Below are 11930 nucleotides of genomic sequence, written 5' to 3'. Positions count from 1 at the left end.
ACTGGATGTTAGCTACGAGAACGTAACTAAAAACGCTAAGATATACTGATGTGCTTGTTTTTAGCTACGATTGGATGCCTTTACTTCCAAATGGCAAACTCAATTTCTTTACCAACTGAAAATATCTTAATTTTATAGTCCTACTTATTACACATACATAGTCCAATCTACTGAAACAACATTCATTTATCAGCAAATATTGAAAATAAAGTAAATAAAGTGTTGTTTTTTATCAAAATTGATTCGGACGTTGTAATACTATAAGACTTCTTGTTGTGTTTACTTTCTGGTGATCTTTAATAAGACTACAGCATAAAATAGTTTCACAACTTTATTTCTAAGTTGTACTGGCTTTGCAGGTTCCTCGTTCTCAATGATAATGGCTGGTAGGAATTTCTGGGTGAGCTCTAATCCAGCTCGCCCCTACACCCTAATTTATACCCCCTAATTTCTGCAGGTCTTCGATAACCTTGACGTTAATTTCCACTCCATATAAGGAATAAAAGTCTTTATTTCCCACAAATAAGATAGGAAACATTACCTATTTTTGTTCGATCAACCATAGGTCAATTAACAGCCAGAATTTGATGACTATTTTGATTATGAATATAATTTGACCAAAATATCATTGTTTTTTATGAATAACTATACCCACGTTCATTAAGTACGTGAGATTAGACGTTATAGACAAAATTGAAGAGACAATTTTATAAAGACCCAAAATTGTCTCAAGGGCTAAAGTGCTACAACGTTCATAATTACGGCGTATTACTACTGCGCAACTCTGATCAGATTAGTACTTTGATTGGCTATTGCACACGAGGCCCCGCCTTTATGTGTTACAGACTTAAATTTAAAATGTCGGAAAAAGCAATCTACTGTCGCTTTGATTTAAAAAGAGGAGATTTGTACCCGTTTCAGGTAGGATTATATGCTAATTGTAGTTGGGTGTGGCGGAAATATTATAAATAACAATAACCAATCGTTGTTTTGATTTAAAATATTGTCAATTTTGTTTACAAATGCCGGGTGCGAATCGCTCCCGCATGTGCTACGTCGAAGTTAATAGCACCATTTCTTATCTCGAAACACGGAGTGTTGTGAGATAAGATTTGTTATCTAACTGGATGTGGGCGTTTTCTGCCTCTGTTTTTGTACGCCGTAAGCAATCGCATGTTTGTTGTTCTACAAATTAAAAACAAGTATGGCGATTTTTTTAGGGTGTTAACTTTTTTGTTTTGTTTAATTATTTCTGCAGTTTTGTAATCGGAGTTCAGCTTTAATGAATTATATAAAATTTAAGGCCAAACTAACATAGGCGTACGGGCTTGATGACAGTTAGGGGGGCAGAACACGAAATGCCCGAAAATAAATTGCGTTTTCAGACAGGGGCTACCCCCCCCCCCCTGCGTTTTCCTGCTATTTCAGCCAGTGAACAAAGCAACTTCAAAGTGGTCTAAAATATCCTTATTAAGGTGGCTGACTCGAATTCCAATCAATCGTTTACAGTCCACGAAGACGGGACTGTTGGGAGAAAATTTGACTGTCGCAAACGCGATTTCCTGCTATTCCAGTCTGTGAAAACAACAAATTCAATGTGGTTCAATGTAGCCTACCTGGCTGACCCAAATTCCAATCAACTAATCAATTGTCGCGGGATATGGGGGCCTGAAAATTTAACCACCACAAATACGTTTTCTGCTATTCTAACCCGTGTAAGAAACTCCAAAAGTGTCCAATAGTTTTGTAACCGAAAACCCCCTCTGAATTCCACGCATCCAATCAGACTGTTGCAGCTGCATTCACAATTAATAATCGATACCGAAAAAAGTGGCTCCAAAGACAAAATGTTTTAATCCATAGTCATCTCAGTACAAATTCGTGGTATTCAATTAAAAGAAAAGTAAAATTAGTGTTTTATTAGAGCTCGATGACAATTTCGGGGGGCATAACCCGAAATGCCCGAAAAAATTTCGGGTTTACCGACAGCGACGCCGGTCTTCTTCGAGAGGTGAAGAAGCGGAGCTGATCTTGTATGGACCCCCAAGAAAATTTTGGAATATTTGACGGCCGCAAACGCGTTTTCCTGCTATTCCAGCACGCACGTAAAATTAGTGTTTTATTAGTTTCCGGACACTTTTTCTTTGCCGTGTAGATGAAATTTTTTTTTTATCACTTTACCCGTCTGCCTGAAAAGTCAGATTGCCCGAAAGTTAGGGGGGCAGCTGCCCTGCCACCCTGCCCCCCCCACCCCCTGGCTCGTACGCCTATGCAAACTAAAATCTCCAAGTCCAATAGACAGATTTAGCTCTTACATAATACATCGTTAAAGTTTACAGCGCAGTGGACGCTCACGGGTATCCGAGGAGTCACTCATTTCATTTGATATTGTCTTGTCCGCAGGTTTGTCTTGAACGTTTTACTTTACGTGTAGTGTCGTTTTCCAGCACTTATTATTTGTAACTGAACATGCGTTATTTTACACTAAACGCAGTAAACGCTTGAGAACTATGGCGGTATATTAGATTCAAAATTTTAACATGCTATCGTCTAATTTCTAACTTCAGTTCATGTAATTTTTAACTTCTATTCATGTAACTTCTAACTTCTTTATTTCAGAGGCGGATTTAAGGGGATGGGGGCGAGGGGCGCCCCCCCCCCCCTAATTTTCGACAGTGCATTTTTTTACTGCTGAAAGTGCCCTTTCTCAGACCCAAATATGTCCGTTCCCAACCCGTTGCAGGGATCCCAAATGACCCAAACCATCGATTCAAACACACCAGTCTGGTCAAATTAATGCTTTCACTTTCAAACGAATTCTTGTTGTTTAGCTGACGGTGCCCTAATCCTATAGAGTGGCTATAGACAGATATCTTGTGGAATCGGCGGCGAATACACTCATGCCCTTCACCGACGCGCATGAGTGCAACTTGATGTAGCATTGTTTCATGTGTGGACAGTTCAAAGTACAAGTTACAAGGCTTAAATAGTGAAGTGGCTAGGGAATAGATTCGTCTTTTTTCCCATCATAATGCCTCGCTCGCATTGACAATTTTCGAGTCGCATGTTCAACTGGCTTTTTTGCTCGATTTTAAGGCTATTTTTCAACGATTTCCGAACGTTTACTTAGACGAAAATATCAGCCAAATAGCTCTTGGAATGGCTACAGATGCAAGGAAATGACGGATTATTTTCTTGGGGACTCCCCCCACCCCACCAAAAAGAAAATCCCCTCTCAGCGGCGTGCCCCGTCTCCGCGGTCAGTGCCCTTATTTTGCGGCGCCCCCCCTTTTCAAAATTCCTAGATCCGCCCCTGTATTTGTTCAGTGTAAATTTTAATTCTATTTCATCTTTTTTCTATTATTTAGACGAAAAACGTCTTCTTCATTTACGCTTTACACGTTTAGCATCAACATCAACGAATTAGAATTTTTACACTTCAGCCTAGCTCACTGCGTGCTCATTTGGTGATTGCGCACCCGGTCGGGACCATTATGTTGATATAAACGATTCTTTCTTCGTTTGGTTGAATGTTGGAAGGAGTGCTGAAATTTGGAGAGAGAGAGAGAGAGAGAGAGAGAGAGATGGGCTTGATAAAGACGACAGTATTCTCGTCGAAACGTCGCTTAGTATTAAACTCAGTAATTGTACCTTATGCTAATATAGACCAACAGAATATAAATATTAATTGGCTCAACTGTAAAAAAAAAATCAAATAAAATTCTCCAAATACTGCACTTAAAAAAAAACAACAAATGCTGTTAATTTAGCTTATATTTGAAATAATATTTCCAAACCATATAACGTTCGATGTGGGTTGGATGACCGAATGGTTAGCACGTGCGTGCTGTATCACAAGGGCTGTCATTGACTCAAGGAGTAGGGTCGCCTGTCCATCCTCGTGGGTTTTCTCTGGCTCCCCCGGTTTCCTCCCACTGCTAAAGACCCCTACGCGCAAGCGTACCGGAACTGGATGTGGGCGTGATAAAATGTGACGTTCTGGAACTGGATGTGGACGGGATAAAGCGCGCTGTACTTGGACTAGACTGTATGTGCGCAAGATAAATCATGACAAAACGGAACTGGATGCGGGCGAGATGACGAATGTTGTACCTGGACTTTGATGTGGGCGAAGAAAAGAGTATTGTACCTGGACTGGATGTGGGCAAAATAAAGCGTACTGAACATTTGACTGGGTGTGGGCAAGAAAAAGATTGCTATACTGGGAATTGATGTGGGCGAGATCAAGCGTGTCATACCGGGAAGTTTTAGTCGAAGACGGGAACGAGTGAAATAATTTGCCTTTTAAAACACAAAAATGTATCATATCTGCATTTATTATACAGCATTAAACATGAACATATAATAACATGGTGGTGATAAACCATTAATAATAATAATGTGGTGATAAACTATTAATAATAACATGGTGGTGATAAACCATTAATAATAACATGGTGATGATAAACCATTAATAATAACATGGTGATGATAAACCATTAATAATAACATGGTGATGATAAACCATTTATAATAACATGATGGTGATAAACCATTAATAATAACATGGTGATGATAAACCATTAATAATAACATGGTGGTAATAAACCATTAATAATAACACGGTGCCGATAGACTATTAATAATAACATGGTGGTGATAAACCATTAATAATAACACGGTGCTGATAGACCATTAATAATAACATGGTGGTGATAAACTATTAATAATAACACGGTGGTGATAAACCATTTATAATAACATGGTGGTAATAAACAATTAATAACAATGTGGTGATAAACCATTAATAATAACATGGTGGTGATAAACTATTAATAATAACATGGTGTGATAAACTATTAATAATAACATGGTGGTGATAAACCATTAATAATAACATGGTGCTGATGAACCATTAATAATAACACGGTGGTGATAAACAATTAATAATAACAAGGTGCTGATAGACTATTAATAATTACATGGTGCTGATGAACCATTAATAATAGCACGGTGGTGATAAACTATTAATAAAAACACGGTGCTGACAGACCATTAATAATAACATGGTGGTGATAAACCATTATTAATAACACGGTGGTGATAAACCATTATCAATAACACGGTGCTGATAAACCATTAATAATAACATGGTGGTGATAAACTATTAATAATAACATGGTGGTGATAGACCATTTATAATAACATGGTGGTGATAAACCATTAATAATAACATGGTGGTGATAGACCATTTATAATAACATGGTGGTGATAAACCATTAATAATGTGATAAACCATTAATATCAACATGGTGTTGATAGACCATTAATAATAACATGGTGCTGATAAACCATTAATAACAACATTAATGATAACATGGTGCTGATAAACCCGTTAATAATAACATGGTGCTGATAAACTATTAATAATAACCTGGTGGTGATAAACCATTTATAATAACACGGTGGTGATAAACTATTAATAATAACACGGTGGTGATAAACCATTAATAATAACATGGTGGTGATAGACCGTTAATAATAACACGGTGGTGATAAACTATTAATAATAACATGGTGGTGATAAACCATTAATAATAACATGGTGGCAATAAACCATTAATAATAACATTGTGGTGATAGACCATTAATAATAACATGATGGTGATAACACGATGCTGATAAATCATTAATAATAAAATGATGCTGATAAACTATTAATAATTACATGGTGCTGATAAACCATTAATAATAACATGATGGTGATAAACCATTAATAATAACATGGTGGTGATAAACTATTAATAATAACATGGTGCTTATAAACCATTAATAATAACATGGTGGTGATAAACTATTAATAATAACATGGTGGTAATAAACCATTAATAATAACATGGTGGTGATAAACTATTAATAACACGGTGCTGATAAACTATTAATAATAACATGGTGGTGATAAACTATTAATAATAACATGGTGGTGATAGACCATTAATAATAACATGGTGGTGATAAACTATTAATAACACGGTGCTGATAAACTATTAATAATAACATGGTGGTGATAAACTATTAATAATAACATGGTGGTGATAGACCATTAATAATAACATGGTGGTGATAAACAATAAATAATAACATGGTGGTAATAAACCATTAATAATAACATGGTGGTGATAAACTATTAATAACACGGTGCTGATAAACTATTAATAATAACATGGTGGTGATAAACTATTAATAATAACATGGTGGTGATAAACCATTAATAATAACATGGTGCTGAAAGATCATTAATAATAACACGGTGGTGATAAACTATTAATAAAAACACGGTGGTGATAAACCATTAATAATAACACGGTGGTGATAAAATAAAAAATGGTGCCCTAAACCAATAACGACAACATATTCTATATAATACAATAAGCGATTAAAGGCATTTAGCATCCTATATAATCAAATAACAAATATACCATCCTATATCAAACATAATTGATCATCGCCATCTTACTCCATATTATATAATTCATTTTCTCTGGTGTCGTCACTAGCTAACGTTGTATAATCATTATTGTCACCATACTCTATCATCATCACCGTCCAGATGGTATACATGGATACTGTCAACATCTCCATCATCATCACTGTCCAGGTGGTATACATTGATACTGGCACCATACTCTATCATCATCACCGTCCAGATAGTATACATTGATACTGTCGCCATACTCTATCATCATCATCACCGTCCAGATGGTATACATTGATACTGTCACCATACTCTATCATCATCACCGTCCAGAAAGTATACATTGATACTGTCGCCATACTCTATCATCATCATCACCGTCCAGATGGTATACATTGATACTGTCACCATACTCATGGATACTGACCCCATACTCTATCATCATCACCGTCCAGATGGTATACATTGATACTGTCACCATACTCATGGATACTGTCATCATACTCTATCTTCATCACCGTCCAGATGTTATACATTGATACTGTCACCATACTCTATCATCACCGTCCAGATGGTATACATGGAGACAGTCATCATCACCGTCCAGGTGGTTTACATGGAGACAGTCATCATCACCGTCCAGGTGGTTTACATGATTGCGGTCATCATTCGCAATCATGTTATCATCAGGCATGGGTATATCATATAGTTATAATTAATTATATAGGAAATCGGATATCATCAGATGTTAGAAATGGATACAGTCATCATCACCGTCCAGATATCTACATCATCATCATCATCATCATCATGACCAATATTTTCATCTCCAAGACGTACATCCCAATATCCTACATTCGGTGTTGAAATGTAGGACGTTATCCATCACTATTAGAATTATCGTATAACAATACCCTCGACTTGGTCCCCCGTCAACATTCATCGTCATCATCATCATCATCATCATCGTAATCACAGATATCACCATTATCATCATCCTTCAACATCCATCTTGTCATCGCTATCACTAACATTCATATCTTTATCATCACTAACATCCGTAGCTTTATCATTCTCATCTACAATAACATCATCAGGTATGTCATCACCATCACCATCTTTGACAACATTATTCTTGATATCAGGTGTGTCATCTTCATTTCCTTCCAGGTTATAAACTTGGTAATCATAGCCATTATTAGCATCATCTCCTTCATTCTCATCATCATCATCATCATCATCATCATCATCCTGATCGTCATCTTCCCTCATATTATCTTCATCATAATAATCATCCTCGGAATAACGGATAAAGTATTTTTTAGGAAGAAGATCACGCAGTAAGATCTTCTTCACCACAGGTCCAGTTAAGTCAAGTTGTTGAACTTTTTTCCTTATTTCTAGTCCCAATTTCTGTCTGATGAGTCTTACGCACTTCTCTTGAAGAGATAAGTTAAAACATGCTAACTTGAATTTCTCCCTGTTTATTGAGTGAGCCATTCCACCTTGTCCATCTTGCTCATCCTCCATTTTGAAATTAACGGTCGAAACAATCTCTTCTTCTGGAGCCCCACTTCGATAAAGTAGTTGTCTAAGTTTATTTCTCTCTTTACTGTCAAAATCATCTAAATGAACATCGTCATTGTAGAAATTGGTTTCAGTAGATACAGACTGAAGATGCTGAAGACAGCAGTTTTCAGCAACTAAATATCTTATTAAATCAACAGTTTTCTCTGGTTCAAAAAAGGTAGGGAAAAGTAAAGCTCGCTGTATCAGTGTATTTCCATGTGGTCCTGGTAAATTCAGAAGTTTATGGCCACCTCTCATCAAAAACATTTTCACAAAATGTCTACTATAATCAAGGTCTAGATATTGTAAAGCAGATGTGTCATATTTGGTTTCTAAAATACTGATATTTGAGCCCAATTCAAGTAGTAAACGTAAAATAAATTTATTATTTTTCTTGGCCGCTAAAATCAAAGCAGTATTTCCATTATTGTCCTGACTATTAATATTTCCACCAGCATCAAGTAAAAGTTTGACACATTTTTGAAAAGTTTTATAGTGTTCACTCAGTGAATCGTCCATCAAATTTCCAGTTTGGTTCAGTCTAGACTTAGATAATAGGCACCCGATTACAGCAATGTGTATGGCTGTATGACCTTTATTGTTTGGTATATTAACATCACGTGTAGGACTGTATTTTGTTATCAAGTCCAGGTATTTATGGTTCAATAAGAAAGCTCCAATAATAAGAGGAGTGTTAGTTAGAGAATCTTTATGATTTATATCAATATTATAATTAAACAACCAATTAAACTTCTCTGGTGTAAACTCATATTTCACTTGGGCCAAGACATGAAAAATATTTCGATTTGTTGTTTCAGTAAAACTATCCACTAATGGCTTTAATCCTATATAATACTCAAAAATATTTAATTGACCGAATTTCATAATATCGTACAGTAGTTCGGGACCATTAGCAACCAAATTAGCACCAGACTCGACTAAAAGTTTAAAGATAGCCAGAGTAGTTTTAAAATCCCTTTTACTCACCCAGGTCCCATAATATTTACGTTTCGCCGTTTTTACAAAACAATGTCTACAAGCTGATAAACCCAGATCATTAGTTCTATTTACATTAACAATATCTACAAGCACTAATTTAACAATATCTATATAGTGGGCGTATTGGGCGGCATACATTAAAGGCGTTGTTGTTTCGACACTCTGGGTAGGATCAGCCCCTTTTTGTAGTAATAATGATATAATACCTAACCACGTATCTTTATCACCATGGAATTCTATAGCATATGTTAAAGGTGAGTGATAGAACCCGTCAACCTGATTAACATCAGCACCATGTTGTATTAATAATGATATAATACCTAAACATGTATCTTTATCACCATGTAACCATATAGCACATGTTAAAGGTGTGAGATACCCGTCAGCCTGATTAACGTCAGCACCGTGTTGTAGTAATAATGATATAATACCTAAACAGGAATCTTTATCACCATGGTATTCTATAGCACATGTTAAAGGTGAGTTCATCTTGTCAAGCTGATTAACATCAGCACCATGTTGTAGTAATAATGATATAATACCTAAACATGTATCTTTATCACCATGTAACCATATAGCACATGTTAAAGGTGTGAGATACCCGTCAGCCTGATTAACGTCAGCACCGTGTTGTAGTAATAATGATATAATACCTAAACACTTATGTTTATCACCATACTTAATAATGACATATTGTAATGATTTAGTTTGATTGAACTTGTCGAATTCAGCTCCAGCTTCTGTTAGAATGTTAATACAGTTGAAACATTCGTCCACATCATCAGTGTTTTCTATACAGTGATCTAACACATGGTGACCAGATTTAGATTTATAATTAATCATGTTCTTGATTTGATCATTACTTAAAAGAATTGACAACATTTTACCAGATTTAGCAAACATTAATATAGTTTTATGAGAGTCTAGATTGAGATTTAAATCAGAAATTGTTAAAAGATATTTAGTAATATTGAAACTGTTATACTTAACAGATTCTAACAAAGCATTCCATACTTTATTGTCATGTTCAACCTGTAAATATAATTTCTTACTATAGAGATACTGAATACCTTCAACAAAATCTGATTTTATAGCACATATCATTAACTGTATATTTAAATTAATATCAAGTTGACCATCAGATTGTAATATTATAATATTATTAAATAAACACTTAACAAGTGATAAATATCTTCTCTCTAATGATTGACAGGTTAAACTTATAATGACGTCTTGTAGTCTTCTGACGTCATCTGGCTGTAGTTCTTTTAATATGGTCTCCGTTAGATCAATGTTGACGTCATCAACAGCTTGAGATAATCTGTAAAACATGAAAATATTGATGATTATGTCAAAGATTTATTTACACTTAAGCATGTTATTTCTTTTTTAAAAGGGTAGTTAATCCAAACAGTCTTATCTTTTAATTGTTATAATAGTCATTCACCTGTATCTGTTACTACGTCAAATTAGTCAAACTTTGTTCTAACGCAATAATTTATAAAGTGCAAAAAGTGTAAAATTCTGAAGGTAGGGTGATAATTCGTCCCATATTGTATAATCTTCATTGGTTACCTATCTCCTTTAGAGGTAAAGGGACCATGTCGATTTTAACAGAATCTCAGAAATATATTAGTCCGTGTAGGCCTACGTATGAAATTTAGGCGCCGAAATAGGCCTATAGAGGAATGGTGTATTTAACATCTCTCAAAATTTCAGTTCAAAATATTGAGTCGTTTGGACGTGAACGTCAAAACCGCTTATCCGGACACGTAACCATTATAAGATTTCGGTTCAATTTTTTTCGTTTGGTGACCTGATAACCTATTGTCTTTCCTTTAGAGATTTATACAGTGCATGTCGCACGTGCTGTACTTGATAACGAAAGATATATTTTACCTACAGAAAGTTCATGAAATAAAAGTCTGAAAACCACAACACAATTTATATGGAATACAATCACTGGTTTATACACATATAGCACGACGTTACGACAATTATTCTCTTATCGTTATCAAGTACAAATGATAAATTAGCAAACTAAACTGGTTTCATCCAGACACCACATAATACGACATGGGACACTGGTCTCCATTTCCAGATGAAGACTGATGGGTTTAAGTTGTTTGAACATGTATCACGTATATTAAGTTAGTTGCGCGAGCCTAAGGTAGAGGATTTTAAGAGCCTTTAACACTAAATCAAGCAGTTTTATTCTCCAAAATATAACCGAGACTGATCCTTTAAGTTCATATACACGTTCTAACATACACGTATAGATACTTAAATAAACTCTGCCCCCCCCCACCATATATGTCCCTCTTCAGTGGAACAAACTACATGTATGTGGTATTAGCCATGTTGACTCATAAAACAAAGAACAACACGTGGTATTAGCCATTTGAAATACTACCCCAAAATATTAGCACCAGTTCATCGTGGCGTTATCTAAGACAAATCTGAAAACTCACTTATTCTTAGAGGCTTTTCAACGGTAGTACATCATTTTAATTTATTCATAGCAATGATAGTTTATTTATATATATATATATATATATATATATATATAAAGAGAGAGAGAGAGAGAGAGAGAGAGAGAAGAGAGAGAGATATGAGGTTTTACGTCCACTCAAAGCAAACTAACATGATTCATCCTTATTTCAATAATTCGCTTGCGCGAAGGGGTCTTTAGCAATGGCAGGAAACCGGAGGAACCGGAGAAAAACCCACGAGGTTGGACAGGCGACCACGTACAACCGGGGAATTGAAACCACACTAGTTGACTCAATGACAGACCTTATGATACAGCGCGCACGTGCTAACCATTCGGCCATCCAATCCCCCAGTTTATGAATAATAATAATAATAATAATAGTTATCCAACCTG

General features: G+C 35.6%; 1 protein-coding gene across 11 annotated transcripts in view; it reads right to left on the bottom strand.

The window, feature by feature from the left end:
• Window positions 1–4319: 4319 nt before the first annotated feature.
• The window catches only part of LOC126822621 (uncharacterized), a 182758-nt gene continuing 175147 nt past the window's right edge, over window positions 4320–11930 (bottom strand). For all 11 annotated transcript variants that reach the window (XM_056100909.1, XM_056100913.1, XM_056100919.1 and 8 more), the window contains one exon: window positions 4320–10364. In XM_056100909.1, the coding sequence (XP_055956884.1) occupies window positions 7469–10364 (2896 nt within the window). In that variant the 3' untranslated portion in view covers window positions 4320–7468. The remainder of the gene's footprint in view (window positions 10365–11930) is intronic.

The sequence above is a fragment of the Patella vulgata genome, chromosome 5, assembly GCF_932274485.2.
Source record: "Patella vulgata chromosome 5, xgPatVulg1.2, whole genome shotgun sequence".
In the NCBI taxonomy this organism is placed as follows: domain Eukaryota; kingdom Metazoa; phylum Mollusca; class Gastropoda; family Patellidae; genus Patella; species Patella vulgata.
Note: the sequence above shows the minus strand (reverse complement) of the source record. Positions and strands in the feature narration are given on the sequence as shown.